General features: G+C 39.4%; 1 protein-coding gene across 4 annotated transcripts; it reads right to left on the bottom strand.

The window, feature by feature from the left end:
* Window positions 1–372: 372 nt before the first annotated feature.
* Window positions 373–18,036, bottom strand: LOC117952965 (rho GTPase-activating protein 6-like). 4 transcript variants are annotated; one of them, XM_034885638.1, is made up of 13 exons: window positions 17,729–18,036; window positions 9,042–9,201; window positions 8,388–8,459; window positions 7,247–7,509; window positions 6,871–7,066; window positions 6,599–6,654; window positions 6,337–6,487; window positions 6,043–6,191; window positions 4,125–4,304; window positions 2,427–2,524; window positions 1,972–2,243; window positions 1,612–1,686; window positions 373–1,529 (listed from the first exon to the last, which is right to left on the bottom strand). In XM_034885638.1, exons 1-13 carry the CDS (start codon window positions 17,873–17,875, stop codon window positions 967–969), a joined length of 2,382 nt encoding a protein of 793 aa, XP_034741529.1. In that variant the 5' UTR covers window positions 17,876–18,036; the 3' UTR covers window positions 373–966. The 4 variants fall into 4 exon arrangements, with proteins under 4 accessions (XP_034741529.1, XP_034741531.1, XP_034741530.1 ...); XM_034885640.1 differs by having other exon boundaries at window positions 1,972–2,234; window positions 2,433–2,524; XM_034885639.1 differs by having other exon boundaries at window positions 1,972–2,234; window positions 17,729–18,035.
* Window positions 18,037–20,517: the final 2,481 nt, after the last annotated feature.

The raw sequence follows: 20,517 nt of genomic DNA, 5'->3' as shown, positions 1-20,517 counted from the left end.
CCACAATACACAAGGATTACTGGTTTGAGAAGCCAATGAAACAGAAGAACAATTCCTGGTCTTATGATTCCCTCTTGTGGAGGGTTCAGGTAATGCATTCATTGTCATCTGAACTGCAGTTCAGACAAGCTAAAAATTAAGTCACCCTTTGATTTTAACTTTATGATGGTTCCTAAATGACAAGTTAGATAAAAAATATGGCTTCCTATAGGAGTCCAATACGCACCATTCTTACTTTTCCGTTCATTTTCTACATTTGTGATAATATAGTATCATTTGTAAACTGTGGCCGATTTTTAAAGAGTAAGGATACTAATCTACAATATAGGTCATAACATAAAGCTAAAAGATGGGCTAAAATTACAAGTAATGGCAACAACAAATCCTGTTTAATAAATCTCATTGTATTTAAACTTATTTACGCAATGGCCACCCTAAAGGTGCAAATATGAATATGAAATGGACAGTTCAATCACAACATGGATGGTAATATGGACATTGTCTGCAGCATTTCTACAAGTAAATAGATTATAATCCGAGCCTGAAACATTGAAGCTGCAGGACATATCAAGGTACTGCAAATTTGAAGCAATATTACAGCACAAACACCTATATTTTTTTATATTCAGCATTAAAAGAACATTCATGGCTTCAAATTAGGAATAACACCTACATAATAATTACAAAATATTCAATCAAACTACAAAAAGTAACGTACAAACTACAAGTTATATCATGTTTACATACACAACACAATTCATATCTATACATTGAACTCCTTTACAAAAAAATAACTCCTCTAAGATGGTGGTTGATTTAAAGGTCCATCAGTCTATCAACGAGAAATATTAACAAGTACTGCATATGCGATTAGTAGCATATCAGCGACTGGAAATGTGACAGGAACATGGGAGCCTTTTATCATAAAGTTAAGTTCAGTATAGTTCAACCTAGTCAAAGGGTGCATCAAACTAAGGTTTCAGGCAGGGCGTCTGCATTTTCTTTTGACAGTATATGCCATATATGCCACCTCTCTGTCTGCCAGTTCGGTGTACCAGGGACATGTTCATGTCCAGGCCCAGAGGCATTAGCAGTATCTACAGTTGGGGGGGCAGGGCTTTTTGGGGCCTGCTGTGGGGTTTGGGGGTCGGGCTGGTACGTGAAGAAGGAGGATGTGGAGTGAGATATATGGGTCTCCTTCAGCTGTCCAGAGTACGGAAGGGGAGACAAACCATCCATCCCGACCTTGAGTAATGAACATGCAGGGTGTCCTGTCCTTTCTGCTAAGTTGCCCGAGCTGAGGGCTCCTGATTGGCTGCTCAATCCCTGATGTAATGATTGAGGTTGTCTCTGTCCTCTCTGGGCATGAGGAACACTGCTGCTCCGAGTTACAGGGAGGTGTGGCCTGATTTCCACCAAGCCCAATGAGGTTTGTGTCGGTCTGATGGGCAGCTTGTTGTTACCTTGGTGACTGCTTTGCCCCTCTGAAGAGCCATACGACTCACATTCCGACATGTCTCCAAGGGAGCCTGGAAGAATTATTATTAACATCCCGCATTCATTATATGTCTCAAGATCATCTGCAGCAACACATACAGAAGATTTTATTACCAGTGATATGATGGCCAGTAAACTCCTTGCTGAGCAGTTCATGCCAGGTGTCCCAGAAATGATCAGTTGAGGCCTCTAATAGGAAAAAAAGCATCAAGGTGATTCCTTACTTTGGTTTCTGAAAGCTAACAAAATAATAAATCTCTAGTATCTTTTTAAAAATACCAGCATACAATATACAAGAGGCCCTGCCCTTTTAACTGTTTTTTCTTTAAGACTCATTATTGAGATGAGAAGATCAATACCCGTATCGTACGGTAAATATAAAGCCATGCCCAGCAGCCATCCCAAAATGTAAAACTATTCCTTTTAATTAAACTTTATAATATTAAAGTATATGTTGCCAAGCATTTATTTCACCTTTATCCGTAGAAAGTGTAGGAGAAGTGCTGCCAGATCCGTCTTGACAATGGCCGCTGAGTTTGTACTGCCCGGAAGGTCTAGGCACCCTGTCTGAGAGAGAACTGCTGTCTGCTGGGAAATTACACAACAGTCCACCTGATAGGACGGGAGAGTTGTTGTCATAGGGAGTCACCTCTCCACTAGAGACTTTGATGGAGTCATTGAAGAAGCATCTCTTAGGCAGAGAGAAGGACTCCCCTGCTCTAAGAAGGCCTGGCTCACTACAGGAACAAAGAACCAAATAAAGATTATAGATAGAGTATGAAAAAAACAGGGGGTGCACAATCATTTGGAGGTCTGGGCAGGGACAAAACACACACACACAACATCCTCTCACATATCTCTTATCTCCCACCACCATCGCTCCCACTGTCCCTCCCTCCCTCCCTCTCACCACTCTTCTCAAGACTCACGAGTACTGAGAGGCCTTCCTCCGCAGTAAGTAATCCACAACATCAGGATCAGTTTCTTGCACACTCATCAGCACCTCATGCTGCAGGTCAGCAGGAACCTGGAAGAATCAAAACCCAATGTAACAGAAGCTCATAACATTGGAATGTAAATTGGAAGTTTATCTAACTATACATCGAGGAACCTCTGTGCGTGTGTGTCTCCCGCACGCGCAGTAAAGCAACAGCAGCTACTGTACATCCCTAGATGGCTCATTGATTGTGGTTCACAGGTTCTGCAACCAACGGACAGCCACAGCATGTCTTTGCAGTAGGCTACCAGTGTCATGCCAAAAAGTGTTCACACTTTAAAAACTGATTGCTATCTACCCAACAGTACTACATAAAAATAACAGCATTATCCACAGAGCACATGTTTTTTATATAAAGTTTACCCTATTCACAGGATCTCTCTTTTACACCAACAATTTTATGTTGCCAGCATTTACATAGTGTCTCGGATGCAATAAGCTACAGATAAAAGATGTTGTTTGCATGGTATGAGGAAAAAATAATTAAAAGCAGTTTAGAAAAGCAGAACTAATGACGCAGAGCAAATGTCTGATAGGATTTTCCCCCTCTGGCTTCCTTAACAGATCATTTTCAGATACCACAATTAAGTGCATCTGCACTTAATTTTCTGGTGAAAAGCAGAAACATAATAAAGATGAGGATTTTGCCCTCACTCCCAATCATCTATGAACAAAACAGTGTCTCCAATGACACTTATTAACCTCTCCAATGAGGCTTCTCATTTGCCATGCACTAAAAAGAGTATTCACTCAACTTAATTTCACAAGGTTCAGGAGAGCAAAAAAGAATTGCATGATATTCTGTTTTATTGTAACACTTCTTTGCTTTATAGGTGACTGTTAAAGCTCAGTCCTTCTCAGAACCTATAAAGTTAATGTTTACGATTCACAAGGTGGCTCAACTCTATTAAGCTTTTGAAACGCCCCCCAAAAAGATCTTACTAAAGGCCCTGACACACCAAGCCCTTTTTTGGCCGATTTAACACGTTGTATTGGCATCAGCGGTTGTTGGCCGAGAGTGAAAAATACAAACAATGACCCTGAGAGGCACGCACAAGGCTCCTTTCTTTTGTCATCTCATGTGATCAATCCAATACACATAGAGCTGTCAAAACTGGTCAAAAATGACGTTTAAATGTTCCTTCTAAAATCACAGGTTGGAAGTATTGGAAAAACTATTTTTGCACATTATGTCCATAACTAATTAATATTTATTTCAACAATAACATGTCTTTTAAAAGATCTATTTATATCTTCACATTATGAAATAAACTAACATCCTGTACCATTATATTTGTTATAGCTAAAGACCAAATAGACCTCTCTCTCCCTCTCCCTCTTTCTGCACACTCTTCACAGCTCAACAAGTACTCCCCCAGCAAGCTGACCAGCCTCTAAATTAGTAAAATGTAACAACTTAATGTTTAACGTGTGTTCCAGTGCTAATTTTTGGCCCAGACAAAGACGACGAGGGCCGGCAAGAGGCGACGCCATGGCTGGCCGTCGCCGCCACTAGTGGCCGTCGCCCATCCGTCGGATTGGTGTGTCAGGGCCTTAAAACTTTGAGATTGTTTGATTAAGCCCATGACAGTCTCTACCTGTTTAAATGCATGCAGTAAGGATGGCTTACCATAAATAGTGTATCATATGTATTGATCATCCTTTGGAGCACACTGATGATGGCTGTGCTCTCTTCTGCACGGGCAAAACTCTGGACTGAAAACTCTTTGTCTGAGTTTTTTTGCTTATGTAAGAGGTTGGGTCCAAAGATGGTTGCTAAATTGAGTGATGTCATCTTGTTTCCTGTGATCTAAACAAAAAAGAGGACAGAATTTGTGTGGAGAGAACATACACGTTTAGACACTTCCACTGGACATTTGGATAAGGGGGACAACAGTTCTTCAGCTACAATAATGGAAGAATTCTAGCAACCCTTATGGGAAAATATGATTCATTCAAATCTTTTCAATTTTAAACCAATCATCTTCAGGTTAAGGTAAGAGCTTTGCTAGTAAACCTCTCACATAACAGCCAAATTATTATAGGTGATTACCAATATTTGAAATATTGAAATTACAAGAAATCTGTTTCTTTCTTTTCTAGACCAAAATGATCTATAATATATGAAAGTTAGCAATGGAGCAAAATCTATTTTCTTTTGATCTTCCTATGTGCTTAAACCAAGAAATGAAAAATTGTACACGCATAGAGTAATTATGGTATTAAGAGTCTTATTTAATAGACGATTACAAGAAAAGGGACTGTGTGCCCAGCTATATGGAGTAGGAAAGAAATACTGGTTTCTGTAGGTGCACATATGTAGCTGTTGATATGAACTGTGTCCCCCTATGTTGAATTTTACTTACATTTCTTGTTGTTTACAACAAATAAACTAAGCAAACTGTATGATGACTGAACGGTTTGACTATGGGGAAGCATAGCGTTAGTGTAATGTGGTTAGTGTTGGTTGTGCATCATTTAATTATGTTTCCCACAATGGATGATTATGCATAATGTGCTGTGCTTTGGCACATAATTTTCTTCAAATTAGAGGCTGCAGGTGTAACAAACAGCTGTCTTACTGCCTTCAGATGGCTGCTGGGATTCATCACAATCACATTAAACTTGTAAACAGTTTGTTTTCAGTGATGGCTGCTAACTTCCTTAAAGTGCTCATATTATGCTCATTTTCCGGTTCACAATTGTATTTAGAGGTTATATCAGAATAGGTTTACGTGGTTTAATTTTCAAACACCATATTTTACTGCACCTCTTTTAGTTTGGGATTTTTCACTTTGTAAACCTATTACATGCACACAAAAAAAGACATGTAACACAATAAAGAAGCCAAAATAAATAATATGAGCACTTTAAAGGTGCCCTGCCACACAAAATTGTTTTTACTTACACTTTAAAAAAAATATGTTAGGTCCATATGTGTTTGTGTTACGTTGTGAATGTGAAAATAAACTGCTACCTCCTCTCTCAGCTCTAGCCACTGAAAAGAAATAAGCGGAGAAATCAGGCATATTACCAAAGCTGGTCAGTCTGACGTCATGTTGCCTGAGCTCATTACTACTCACGAGCTTGACCAGTTGCGCTAGGTAAAGAATGCTGATAGCCAGGCCCTCATTGCCTAGCTGTCAAGCAGTTTAGCTCACTGAATGATAATGAGAACTGGCACAAATCAATTTCAGTCTTCCTGCAGGTTTTCTATTCCACACTAGCATGGCTTGAAACAAGGTAACCAGTGCATTTTTTCCACAAAAAATGTTACAGAGTCCATGTTAGAACTTCAGACATTACCTCAAAGTAATGAAATATGGGTGGCAGGGCACCTTTAAAATTTCTTTTTGTACTTGCTGGTGGAATCAACAACTGTCAAAATGGGTGACATACTCTCAACAAAGCTGGTCAGTGGGTGTTTAATTACAATGCATTGCCAAGATGTAATCTTGGTAATGACACCCCGTCTTGTGCAACCTCGTGTGTATGAAAAATAAGGGTGTTTGTTTTTACACTGTCAACAAACAAAACAGTTTCTTTACCGCCTGTCCGTCATTGTCCAGGCCATCTTTCGCATGTGCAGCCACTGTGGACAACAAGCAAAGGAGGCGTTGAAGCGTGTCGCTGTTACAGGGAGGAAGCAGAAATATCAGGAGCTGGATGGCGCTCTCTTGATCTGAATAATCCAGCACTGCAGAAAAAAAGGCCACCACATTAACGTTGATTTAAAAAAATAATAATAATAAATTCAACACTAACAACTGCAAGTTTTACCAGCTTAACCAAAAGCATGGTGTCTTATTTTTTGGCCACGTGTATGTGAGTGGGTTCCTTACACATTGTGTTGATGAAGGCCATGTAGAGTTCTCTTGTTAGCAGTGGGGCAGGCATGTCTCTGAGGAACTCTTTAAGCAATGCAGCTACATCATGGACACTATGCTCCTCATCCAATTGTACTTCCCATCCCTGGTCAAACGCCATGCGAAGCTGGATGAAATATTGTGAAAATTATTACAACAAAAAAGTTGCTCATACCTGTATTTGATACAATGTATTTAAATGCTGAGGTTTGATACAGCTAACCAGCTGACATTGTACCTGTCGAACTCTCTTTTTGGAACTACCAACACGAAAAATGCCAACCGTCTGTAGGCCTGTAGGCAAAGATGAACAATTCTCTCTTAATGCTAATATCGTGGCTAATTATATGCCTAAAAGACATTCAAATTGTATGTTTCACAAGGTCATGAATGATCAAACTACATTTGTTACTAACTCATAAGTTGTTAAAGAGATGAGCTGGATATTTCTATACTACACTACTATTTGCACTATTCTTCTACAGTGTTACTTTTCAACTTATTGTGTACCGTGTTTTTCCAGGTGCTGGCAGCAGAGATCCACTACCCTGGGCACCTGCCTGTAAATAGGGTTAAGGCTGAGCTTTGTGTCATGGTGCTTCTTCCTGTTTCCAACTGCCTCTACTGGCAGAGAGAGCTGAAGGGCCTCCAAAAGCCGAGACTGGTTATCATCAAGATCAGTGATACAATCCACAGATACTCCGCCCTGTCAAGGAGATGGGCAACAACCACACAGTGACAGATGAGCAGTCATTAAATGGCTACCCGCTGACTGAATATTCAAAAAGGTCACAAATTCCGAGAGATCACTTGTGTGGAAGTGTAATCAGACAGATTTCCTGTTGCTCTACAACAGCGTGTTAGGTTTATTGACAGAAGAGCCTACCCTCCTGCGTGTCCGTGGGGCTGTGCCTGGTGTGATGAGCAGAGGGGATTCATTTGGGGTCTCAGATGTGGAGCTAAGGGACGAGTTGCTGCTGGAGAACTCCTTGTTGCCCCTTTTGAAGCTGGAGTTGAGGTGGAGGAAGGATAGCATCAATTCAGTGGGGTCACTGTGCTCCTCCCGCGGAGGATCGTTCCGCTGCCTTTGTGTGCGGTCATTGGATATGACCTGAGACAGCGGTATGCCAAAAGCTTGGGGCGTAGCCTCTGTGTGAGGGGAAAGGGCAACACAGGGAGACTTAAAGTTCATCTCGTTGGCTTCAAGTCAACTGGGAGATGTTAAATTAGATATAGGATGTGTCAGTCCTGTCAGCATATCATACACAGTATGTTGAGTTTATATTTGCAGAACAAAGCACCTAGAACTGTCTTATGTTTGCATTCATTCTTTATATTCAAATGTGATCTTTAAAAAGACGTTACTCAAAATAAATATGACAAAAAAACACCTAGAAATCGACGAGATTAATGCCTACAACAGTTCGGCAGTGCACACTCAATATTCAGAGTCAGAGAGCACATACTTTCTGAAGTGCCTTTGTAAACAAAAAGGGAAAAGAGGAAAGAGGGGGCTGGCCAAGCCAAAGGAGGGGCTGTAATGAATGAGCCAGCACTTAAAATTGTTTTTGTAATTTCCCCTTGACTGCGACTGTCTGGCTGACAGTGAACATCACTTTGCTGCCAGATACTTGCAGCGGGTGGGGCAGTGCGGCGGCTGAAGATCACAGTTTGCTCAGAGACTTTTTTACTGTAGATTCTGATCACTCAGTTATTAACCGGTATTACTAACAATGTCTGCTTCAGTACGTCTATACAGATTCAGCCAAAATGATTTAAGAGGACCTTTTCAAGTGTCGAATGCCGACTAGTTAGAAACCGGAGGGGAATACTGACTGACAGGACCCAGAGTCTCACCCACAGACCTAAAAAATAACTGTTTATCGTCAATGGTTTTGAAAGACTAACAATAATATAGCTGTTATATATAATAATATCTACTAACATATAATATATCTGAAGACAATTTGCAAGGCGGAGCAATTACATCCCCCCTACAGTGTAAAGTCCAGTACATCCCACATTACCTTTGTCTTTACTCTTTTCTTTTGATAACGAATCCAACTTCCGCAAAAGGGATGTTTTGTGCTTGTGGCCATCTGAAAAGAGGCAGAGGTGTTAAAATAAACAGGTAAATAAAGAAGTTAGAACCAAGGTTAATATGCCCCTGGTCCACTTTTTATTCTTAGGCTCAATTCCTCATAGGTTACAGTTCAAATTAGCCAACACATGCAAACAGACTGCTATCCCCTATACGGATTAACAAATGCTTCATTCTTGTAGCCAATGAGATCATATATTTCAAATGTTTATTTCCTTTGAGAATAAAGTTTGTGTTAGATGTGAACACATTTTATATTATAAAAGACTACAAAACCAAAATAAAAATAATACTAAAATAAACTGGGATTACACATCCCATTACAGTATGTCTAAAGTTGAAAATTACACACCATGAAATCAAATAAGTTAGAGTTAACTGCAATCAATCATGAGCATGACTCCCTTACCCAAAAAGGCAAATTATTCCTTGCATGTGAACCGAAAGATTAAAAAAAAAATCCTGCCATTTTGCTGCATTTCAGAAGACACGCTGTAACACGCTATTGCCTGGGACAGAATGGCAACTTGTTGAATAAGGAAGAGGACTTTAGTGTGAGTGTGTGTATGTGTTTAAATACATTTAGGAATGGTGATGTGGCAGCCCAGATAGCGATCCCGAAACAATCTCCTGAAGGCCACATGCTGGAGATGAACCCTCTCTAACTCTGATAAGCTTTGCAGAGGGACGGGCTTCAGGCCAATGGTACGTCCTGACACGCTGTTCCAGGTGAAGTCACCCTGCACACACACACACACACACACACACACACATAGACACATTTTTTTCTTTTTTTGTAATCTACTTCTGCGTCCCAAAATTGGGCCAGTTTCTTTACCAGAGAAAGCAGCAAAATCATACTGTAAGTACTGTTATGTACTGTAGATTACTTTATTTTACAAGTAGCAAAAACATAATAGGTAATGCAAAACCACTCTACCATCTGATCTTAAAAGTGAAATCCCTTATCTTAATACTGTCCTCTGTAATGAAGATTTAGTACTGTGGTAATGACGTGGCAAATAATCTGATGTTAAATCCTCAACCTTTGAGCATCTCCATGATGGAGATTACAGTGCTTTGATCCAGTACGGTCAAGCCAATCATACGAGCCATATTCCAAAGAGGCTTAGTAACTCATTATCAGGATAAGGCTTGTACTAAAGTGGCTCACTCCCATTAAATGAGAATTAGGATTGTGTTACAGTAGCATACTATTTTCAAGTACACAAACAGTATGACAAAGTACAGTATACCTGTGCAGAGAACGAAATATGACATAGTTTTCAGTAGTAAAGACTATACTATAACCTCTGTTGACCTTTAGTGGATACATTATAGCTCCCATATATAGATTTACAAAATGTTTCATCCTCTCTGCTTACTGATTATGTGCATCACATATTCATAATAGTGTGTTCATTCATAAAATACTTATTTTATACTAAAGACACAATAATTCCCATACAAATTTATTACATGTGGAAATTATTTCTGTTTCTACGACTACGATTACGACTTTTAAAAAAGGAAACGGAGAGAGAAATCAACCCAGGCCTGGTGGAGCACTGGATGACAAGGCAACAGATGATCAGGACACAAAAACAAAGGGAAGCACCATCTACAGCCAAGTATATAGAGATGTAACAGTAGTATCTGTCTGCCAGCCACTCGTTGTGGTGCAATACTGTGAAATAAGAGACCGCAAAACACGGTCATGTTTACAGTTATCTACTCATTTTGTTCAGACATTCTTCTTGGATGACTATATGGGAGTGGAAAATGTGTGCCTATCTGATGATGGCTGAGTTGGGTTCCCACAGTTTCACTCTGTCAGTAAAATGACACTCTCAAATGAAAGCTAATATGGGCTACTTTATCGTAGAATTCAAAGTATTGTGCAACTTGATGCAATACTCCTTTAGCTATTCCATAATCAGAGGTTTAAGTGTTTCATGTCTAGACATGATGTTTGAGTGCACAATCACTTTAGTACAATATTGAAACTCATGTCTCCACCTTTTCCTTTTACTTACAGGCCTAATTGTCAGAAGACGGATATGTGAATAAGAAAATAAACAAAGCAACATTTCTATATTCTATATTTTAAGTACAACTAATAATCTCTTTTGACTTGTGGATGCCGTTTTCAAACCGCTTTTTACATATACAAGCGCTTTGAGCAGTTGTTAAGACTGGAAAAGCGCTATATATATACAGCACATTTACATTTACAACGGTCCATAAAGAAGCCACTAGCCTACTTATATCCTTTGAAAGAAAATAAGACTTGTGCCAGCTGCTTCTCTACAACGTCATGAGCTATCTGCACAGAAATAAGCCTGAGGGCCAGAGGTGCTAACACTTTTGCGCCTAGTTCAGGCGTATTTGTTTTGCAACGTGCGCGTAAAGTATGTATGTACAAACAGGCAGCACTGAGGAAAAAACGTAGAATGCCTGTAGCGGGAGCTGAAAATGGCAGATTGTGCCTTTTACTGTCATTCATGGGAGGGGGAAGGGGATAGTGGGAGTTTCCCATAAAGAAGTGGGAGGGGAAGCGTAAAGTGAGCCTAATGTATTCCGTGGTATGTACAAAAACCTCCCGTGACTGCGCGCCTCTATTTTGCGGATTCAATTCCATCCACTTCCTGAAGGCGGACACAAAGTGACAAGCTGAAAGGATTTTGCCACAAGGATCACTATTTTTTAGTTCAATCATTAATTGTTACAGATTAAGCAGCCTGCATGCAATGTTACAGTTACTGGAAGAAATCAAAGATGACATTGAATCTCTGACTCAGCGTTCACATCCCATTCCAGCAGTTGTTAAACTCTTCGCTACATTACATAAAAACATACAATATTGACATCAGCATAATTTAAAACAGTCATACAGAAGTGGGAATTTCACAGTCTGCGCTCAGCCGTATCATAGCACAAGTACTGAACGCTTTGCTACAGCGCACATACATTTCCCCACCACTAATGCAGAAATAACACGCATCAAGCAGGATTTCTTTGACCTCGCTCATTGAATTGCGCTCACAGCAGAGCTGTGCGTGCGCTTTTTGCGGGTTGGCCTTTTTGGCGCAGATAACGCTACTTTTGCAAATGTACGTACATCTGGCCCTAAGTGTTTGTCCTTTGTTCCTAATGTTACAAATATGTTTCTATATTATTGTGTATACTGTAACAACAATACCAGCAATGAAGTAAACATACCTATTGAAATGCATCAACTATTTTATCTCAACCCGCCTGTGGCAGTAAATATACACCAAGGCGCATTTTCCTTAGCTGTGGAATATCCTAACTTTATTCAAAGACTGGGTAGAAACACAACGCTTTTGTTAGCATTCACTTCAATACAATGAGAGGAAATGTGTTAGGAAGTTTATAGCAAGATTGAAACCTCAGGTTACACTAATCAACCACGCTTGAACTAGAGAGCTGATGAATATGTCTCAGTACCCAGGAAGCATTCACTGGAGTCATAGTGGGGGTTCTACACTTTTGAGTTTTACATTAAATTCTGCAATAAATGTTTAGAAAAAGCACTCCATTGCGGACGTTTGACCCATCGGTAAAGTTAGAAAGCATCTCTTTCTGCTTTCTCTCTCTCTCTCTCTCTCTTTCTCTCTCTCTGGTTTTCCTTGTGTGTGTGTTGTAGTGTTGACAAAAGCTTGGAAACAACTACCACCGACACAAAAACTCATTCAATTAGCCTACTCACATCTTGCTATTTTCAAAATACGTTATACATACAGTAAATGTGCTCTAATGTACAGAGTACACCCCAGGCTGCATACAACGCAAAGGTAGTCTAGCGTTTTGAAGGCAATATCATACAACAATTACAACAAAGGTATTATAGGTCCTTGGAAGACTGTAATGAGGAGTGGGAAGAAGCACAGGTGTGAAACAGAGGAAAAACCAGTGATGAGGGTTTCAATAATATTACATGAATCACTGAAAAAAGACCAAAAATACATTCATAACACAACACTTAAATGTAAAGTTAAGGTTAACGTTGGATTCATCCACGCCTTTAGGACGTTTCAAAACTTTCAAAACTCACATAGCCTACCTGTGTTAACGTCGTAGCCCTGTAACGTTAGCTCACAATTTCATCCGCTTTTGTTAACTATTTGTGATACTGGGAAAACTTCAGGAAGCCCCAAAATTCCTTATTCACACTAGCTAGCTAGTTACTGACACACCTAAAGTAGTATACTCACAAGATAGGTGGTGTTTTGGTCGAGAAAGCGATCCCCCATTACACAGACATGGTGCCACGGACAAGTTCGTCCCTTAAACTTGTAGAACACCACTTCATGCCAAATTAACCGACGCCATTTGGACTTCAAACTAAAACCCCAACATAAACACAGTCCACATGCTCACAGCCGGTCAGACAACGTGCAATTAGAAGTGGAACAAGTCCAGAGTCAGATTTACCTCACGGTGACAGACGCATTCCCACTGAATTACATTACCGCTCATAAATGGATTGGGAGGGGTTGACGGGCCGGGTCAGGGCTCTGAGCTAACTATCGCAACCCCTCTGAGGAGATAAACAGGGCATTCTTACCACTATGGGTGTATTAAGAAAACTGTTGACACCATTGACTACTCATATTTACAGTCTATGTGTAACAACACACATTATGAGCTCTATTTTTCTCTCTCTTTCTTTCTCTCACTCCATCTCTCTAAATATATTGTCACATATACATTGTCATTTCCCCACTGGGGATCAATAAAAATTAATACAGGGGGTTTTAATATCATAATATCATATAATATAATATGGAGACTGGACTAGCAGATGCTTCAGCCTGCAGAAGAGAATAAATCCCCACTCTGTTGACTAGGATTGCTTCACAATTAGTAGTAAAAACAGCGATCACATTCTACATGTCCAAATTTTGGGAAATATCTTAGGATTCCTTTTAAATATTCCCCTAGTTTGATGCGTTTACATGGCTTTCAATTGAAATGTGTGGTTTAGTGTAGTATAAATGGTTTCCAGTGCTTCCCTATGGTACTGAATGCAATGTTTGAGAGCACACTGACAGAATGGACTTTATTTGAGTTACTTCAGTTAAAAATATTGATATTAGTATCTGCCTTTAAAGCTTTAACTGGAGACCTCCTTTCAGTACTGTCTCCAAATCTAACATTTTCCGGAAAGAAGCTGGATTTTATTGAAACATGTATACTCAGTTAATTGTCTTTTCGTGAGATTTAACTGGCTTTGTAACAGAGAGAGGTTTTCAGTTTCCTCCAAGCTCTTTCTCTTGCAGGCCATCTCCCCTCCATGATGCTCAAAGGACTACAGATAACATTCATTCTAAGCAGTGCAATACTCTCACAGTTTTCTTACTCTGCATCAACAAATTATTCCACCAACATATCAAAAGAGGAAATTAGATAGATACTTTATTGATCCCCAATTATAATGTACCGTACACTTCAAACTATTTCATCAATGATGTGTAATAACCATTCAGAATTAATAATATTTACTAATATAACAAACCCATGCATGTTTAAGTGTGATTTTGTGGCCCAGAGAAAATCTCTCATTGAACATGTAAAAAACACCACAATCTTTCCATGTGCCACAGAAATATACATTCAGCCTCCTCCAGCCTGACATAAAGGAAATAAGATAACAATAACCTTTGAAATATGTGGCCAAAAGCCAATGCTGCTTCAACACAGAACAGGACCTAATGAAGTAACATAGTATACTGCATGTCCAATGTTAAAACTACGGCAATAGTGACAGGATAGCAAGTGTACATTTTTATAAAAACCTGACCATTGTTAGTAAAAAGTTGACTTACAAGATACAAGATGAGTGCACACATCATTGGAAACAACCTGCTGTTAACCCTACATCTTTGTCCTTGGTCACTACATTACTGCAAAAGAATATTAAATGGCTCCCTCTAAAGGCTTTATAAGTTCCTGCAATTTACAAGCTTCCTAAGAGAAGACTGAGCGAATGGTGATATTGCTGCTGTATATCTGATCTGGCTGTTTAAAGCGACTTACAAGGGTATGTCATCAAATGAACGAATATCGTATCGCACACTGCCTGGGGTCCTGTCAATATCATCATCCAAGAAAGACATTTAATAGGTTTTTAAAGAAGGGATTTCATCAAAAGGAAATCTTGTTCAGTATCTTTCAAGGTCTTCATTTTCAGAAGCAGAAGTCCATTAACAGCTCAAAATGAAACGCAACATCAGCATAAATGAAACCTTAACATGCACTTATGTGGATCAGAGAAGGGTTTACCAGTCATTTAAAGCAATTATTGACTTGCAGTGGGGTAGCCACGTCTTCTGTCATATTCAATGGTGAAACGGATCAGTTCTATTGTGCAATATGCAGGGCAGATGTACACAGGAGATCAACGCAGATCAAAAACATTGCTGGTTGTAAATGACTAAATTAACTTAATTAATTAACTAATTTACATGTTGTTGATGCTGCGTTAACAGCATGTTTGAAGCATGTATGAATGTTTCTGTAACTGTCGGGACAAAGTAATCCATAATGATTTCATCTATGTTACAAAATTGCTTGTTTTTCTGTCTGTTCTCCCACAATTCAATGTGTCCATTGAATTTTGTGTCTAAAACAAGGTAAAAATATTGATCTTAGATATGCATCTTTTAGACGGCCACTTACATTGCTGAGTGTGATACACAGAAGAGAACTGGTGATGAGTAAAGACAGACACTTTGCCTATATAATAACATTACACTAAATGATGCCAACATTGTCTGACTGGAGTGGAGAAACACTATTTGCCTGTAATCTCATGGGAACTGAATTTGGTTTTTCATTGTAAGTATCTACTGTAGCTACTGAGGCTGGGAATACCCTTTGACTTACAAGAATCTGATCAACTATGTCAGTTATTATTTGATTGGATTGATGTATTGAACCATCTGTGTTTACATCTAACCCACTGTTTATTTGTCCTCTTATCAGACACAAACTGGATGCTATGGTGCTGCAGTTTCAAGGCAGCAGGATTAGTTCCATGCCATGCAAATGGGCAGTCTCCAGTGGGAAGAAATATGTGCCTGAGGGACCATAGCCAAGGATCAAGTCATGCAAATAGAAGTTGAGGCTTTCTTTAAGTAAACCAGCTGTCTCTGCTTTCCATCTCAGCTCAGACTACTAAGACCCCGAGTGAGTGCTCAGGACCAAACACATTGCAATAACGGATTTCCATTGATTATAGACTCATCTTTTGCACGCTGTGGCACCAGGTATGTCTTGTACACGACCTGTGATTTATTTTTAGTATGTCTTATAAAAGGTAGAATCTTGCAGAGCTGGGGCTGTTATTGGGTGGAGGTGCAACAGTGTTTTGTGCAAAGGGGGAAACATTTTCCGACTGACATCACCAGAGTGGTTGACGGTATCTTAGAAACTATTGTCCCTGAATGAACTGCTGGTTGGATATTTACACACCCAGAAAATGTGGCTTTCATTAAAGCCTTGGAGTGAGGTTTGCGTACAGTAAGGCACTTACTGTCAGTTCTGTCCGACAGCACGGTCATGTGAGTCTCCAAGAAGGATCTAACACCTCAGACCTCAGCTTAACTGGCTGGAGTTCTTCTCACTGGCATTTTGGAGCTCTAGAAATTCAGTAGTAGAGCTGTACCATCGACAAATACCCCAAAAGGTATTCTGCAGTGGAGGTAACATATTCCATCTTTGCAATGCTTGGCAAAAACTATGCTGTGGTGCTGCTCATAATGGTGGCACGCAAGCACTTTCCAAAGTCATAAATCACATTAAAAGTCCTCTCTGACACAGAGCTGTCTCTAATATTTTCGACTTCATTTAGATTTACTGTGATTACATTGTTAAGGGCTCAAGCTGTTAGATCTGGGTTAACAACTAAAGAGAGACCAGATACCTGGTACTCATTAAAAGCCTATTATAATGCCAAGTCTGTAATACATTTCCCTTGTACTAAACAAACAGAGTTACCATGAGGACCAACTCAAGCACAGCAATCCAGATTGGCCGAACATGAACGTGTAATACTGAAAGTACTATACATTTGATATAGATTTATATTTAGCAAAAGAAGAGATACAAATGGCCATTGTAATGGAAAACAAATTAAAGAGAAACAACTTTTTTAACAAGGTATAATGACCATTAAAATGTGTGTTTAGACTCATTGTGTGTATAGGAGTAATGATGCTCTTCTAAGAGCTATGCACTAATTCAAAATGCAAACATTTGATAATTTGGGACACTTACATCATGTTGATCTTTGTCATGTTTTATAGGCTACTTTTGTTAGGCTGGAAGCTTCACTGCACATGAAGTTGTGAAACAGACATCCTCTCCCACACTTTTCCCAGAACATCACGTGAAAGTCTGTATTTGAGAAAATAATCTTTTTTGAGTTCAGTCTGACACTTGCCAAATGTGACAACGGTTTCAATTCACACCTCTTTCAACATTAGCAAGCTGGCACAAGCAACTGCTTCTGCTGCTGATATCATTTACCAAAAGGAATGAGTTGAATCATTTATGCTGTCCAGTGATTGACGCAGAGAAACTGTGGTGCAACATGCGGTCCACAGATGAAAGAGTTAATTTGTTTGTCATTTGTTGCAGTAGTAGGAGAAAACATGTTCCTTTTGATTTCTTTCCCGTTTAAGAAAAAAACAGTTGTGTATAAAATGTAATATGAAGTATGTGATCATTTAAGATCAAAATAAAATAGGGACAACTTGGCTACATCATCCTTGAGGGAATTCCAGCCGTTTCCGGAATCTGGAAGCAGGCTATTTACGCAGACCTCAGATTGTGTACCCTTATAAAAAGTGATATAAGTAAACATTCTGAATCCCATCTTAACCCTGATGTTATCCTTGGGTCAAATTGACCCGTTTTTAGTTTTCTGGCCCGTCGAAATAAGAACATGTCAACATTAAAATATCAAAAACCTTTGGAAAAAACACCAAAAACGTCCAAAAAAAAGCACCCACCTCAAAGTGACAAAAATTTCGGAAAAGGCGATAATAATGTTGAAAAAAGTGACCATGGTTGACAGGAAGACAACACAAGGATTAAAACAAGTTTTGAAGACAATCGCGACCCTCTCAATTTATGGAAACACAGTCATTAAAGTCATTTCAATCTTTTAACAACTTTTAGCCAATCAAATATGAGGTCAGCTAATCATCTGCAACGTGAAGCTTTCGGGTCACTGACCTTATAAGATGTTTCCTCAGATGCGCTACCATGATGTCTCATCAACGCTGGGTCCAAGCTCTTGGTCTTCCTCAGTCTCCGCTTGGAAATAGTTTTGGGGCTTAGCGAGCACGAGAAAACACTGCTTAACAATCCATGAGCGGACATATCTCCTTTAGCTGGTCAACTTGTGATTAAAGAAAAGTAAAGCAACTCTCATCATATCTAATTCATATCTCTGCTACAAAGGAACAGCACCGTTTCACAGCAGCGGCAGGTCCACAGCGCGTCATCATGCTGGAGATTATGAAATCCGCGCCTGGAGTCCGTGGTCACCCCACTCCGCCTCCCACATACTCTGACTCATACTTCCTCCTTTCAGGATTTTAACAGCGACAAAATGTATGGTAATTCCACCAAAACACCAAAAACAAACAACAAAGCATGCACTTGAGGGCAAAAGTTTTTTTTTTTTGCATTTATCTGTGGGTGTGGCACAGCGTGCGCGTGTTTAGTCCTGCTGTTAAATTTAAAAGGCGAATCATTGTTCACACCATGTAGGTAGAAACGAAAGGTAATTAAACTTTAAAATATGACTCATGCAGTAATGACCCACTTAAAAAATACTTTCACAGCAGTACGCTCGTATTTATTTAATAATTGAAATCTAGCCATTCAAAAACCTTTTATACTCAAACACGACATTCCAAACTCGAATTTAATCCAGAAAATTAAATGTAATTTTTCACATTTAGCCTGTATAGTCTTCTACTGTATATCCCAGTCATAAACAGTGTAGTGTGCATGCTGCATAATGCTTTTTGTAATCTGGTATCAGTATTGTTTTAACTGATATTAATATAATTTATAGTATGCCAGTCATTGATTTGAGAGGATTCACATCATCTGAATTTCTAAAGGAACACTTTCAGAACCAAAATACATCAAACAAACTTAAACTGTGACTATTAAAATTAACCTTTCAATTCTTTTAATTTGGATCTCACTTGTGACAGAATCATTGAACAGACCCTGGCCCAAATTCACAGTCAAGTTTTGACCACACCAAATGTTTTCCTCACCGTAAGGGAGTTGAGATGCTTGGCATGCATTGCCCTGGGAACAGACTCTTCCTGTGGGAGCCTTGGGGAAGGGACCTGTGTGATAACATGACATGTGAACCAGCACTGTATGACTATGATAAGGATTCATCAGATACCAGAGTCTACCAAACAGACAGGGGAAGTGGTGATAAGAGGGCGGCTGTGCGTTTGATCCACTTATTTGGCGGTGGCGTGGTTTTGAGAAAGACAAGCAGAGAATTCTCATGAGACATACTGTTATATCATTTCTCAGTGGTATTAATGCAGCCTTGGGAGCGTCCATCCACTAACTATGTAACAGGAACATTTGGCCTGCACACAGGTCATGTACTGTATGTCGGCTTTTGGAATAACCTCACAGCTCCGTGTTTGGTTTGGTTTCAGATAATTGCATTCAAACGTCTAATGTAAAGTTAATATAATGGACTTTTGATGCATGTAATTACTATTTCTGAACGTAAATGAGCATTGCCCTCTTGATCACCTGAACAGCTTTTTAAGAGGCACTCCACTGTGCAGAGTACATAACGAGCAGTACAATGGGAAGCCAACTGGCAGGGATTCTGTTAAGATTGCCGTCTACCTGAAATCACATAAGTTTCTGGGGATGTATATGGGAGGTCATTTTTGCTAGTGATTTATTATCTCAATACTTTGGGCCATTAGAGTTTGAGGGGAATATTTATATGAAAACAAAACAGCATCTTTTGCCGCATTTGGATTCTCTTTAATACTTCTCCATGTGAGGCTGAGACCTGATGAGAATGACCACAGTGTCAACAGCAGTGTAATCAGGGGAAAATATGTTTTTTGGAGACATAATGTTAATATTACAAGTTTAAAATCTTCATTTTTAAATTGTGTTTTTTAAAGCACTTACTCGGTTTGTGTGTGTCGTGGACATACTTTAAATGATTGTTGAAACTATTGATTGAAAGCATCCTTCCTTTGTAAATAAAAACAAAACAAAAAGGAAACAACCACAAGATAACAAGCCACTAGATGGTGGTAGTACACATGCGTTGTTTCTCATGTGTTAACCGATGTGTAGCACTATGACTGATTTGGAGAAATTACCTGGGTTGTTGCGATGACCAAATCTAGCTGCTTGGGGCCCTGCATCAAAACTGAGTTGCTGCACACCGATTAACCCCTTATTCAACCCCTTCCCTGTGCGTTGTGTACAGTAAGCAGGAATATTGCAGCCCCAGGTTTGTTGTGTGGTAGTTTGATTTACCACAAATTAACCACTATGTGGCAAGAAAATGTGTCATAAAATGTAAGATTCTGACGTGGCCTCCAAATCAGGTAATATAGCAGGGTCCACCTTAAGGCCCTTCTCATGACTGTTAACATTGAAGTTTAGTGGCGCTTATTGTGACAAACCAATGTGAACCCGCAGCTTTTTAGGTCCCTGAAGATCTGGCGGCCTGATACAAAATAAAAAAGCAATACCTGTACAATACAATGTAATCTAATACAATAGCAGCACATTCTACCTTTGTGAGGCTTAAATCATCTTCACTTGTGTTTGACTTACTGACTGTGACAGATGCACCAACTCAACACATGTTCCATGCCCTGGTTCATGGTGTTTTTTTTGCATTTTGTGGACAAAACTTGAAACATCATGAAAAAAATCCAAAGGACAGTTAAAATATAAAGTACTTAAATAAGTAATCAATGCTGCAAATGTGTTGTTATGTC

The sequence above is a fragment of the Etheostoma cragini genome, chromosome 11 (assembly GCF_013103735.1).
Source record: "Etheostoma cragini isolate CJK2018 chromosome 11, CSU_Ecrag_1.0, whole genome shotgun sequence".
Taxonomy (NCBI): domain Eukaryota; kingdom Metazoa; phylum Chordata; class Actinopteri; order Perciformes; family Percidae; genus Etheostoma; species Etheostoma cragini.
Note: the sequence above shows the minus strand (reverse complement) of the source record. Positions and strands in the feature narration are given on the sequence as shown.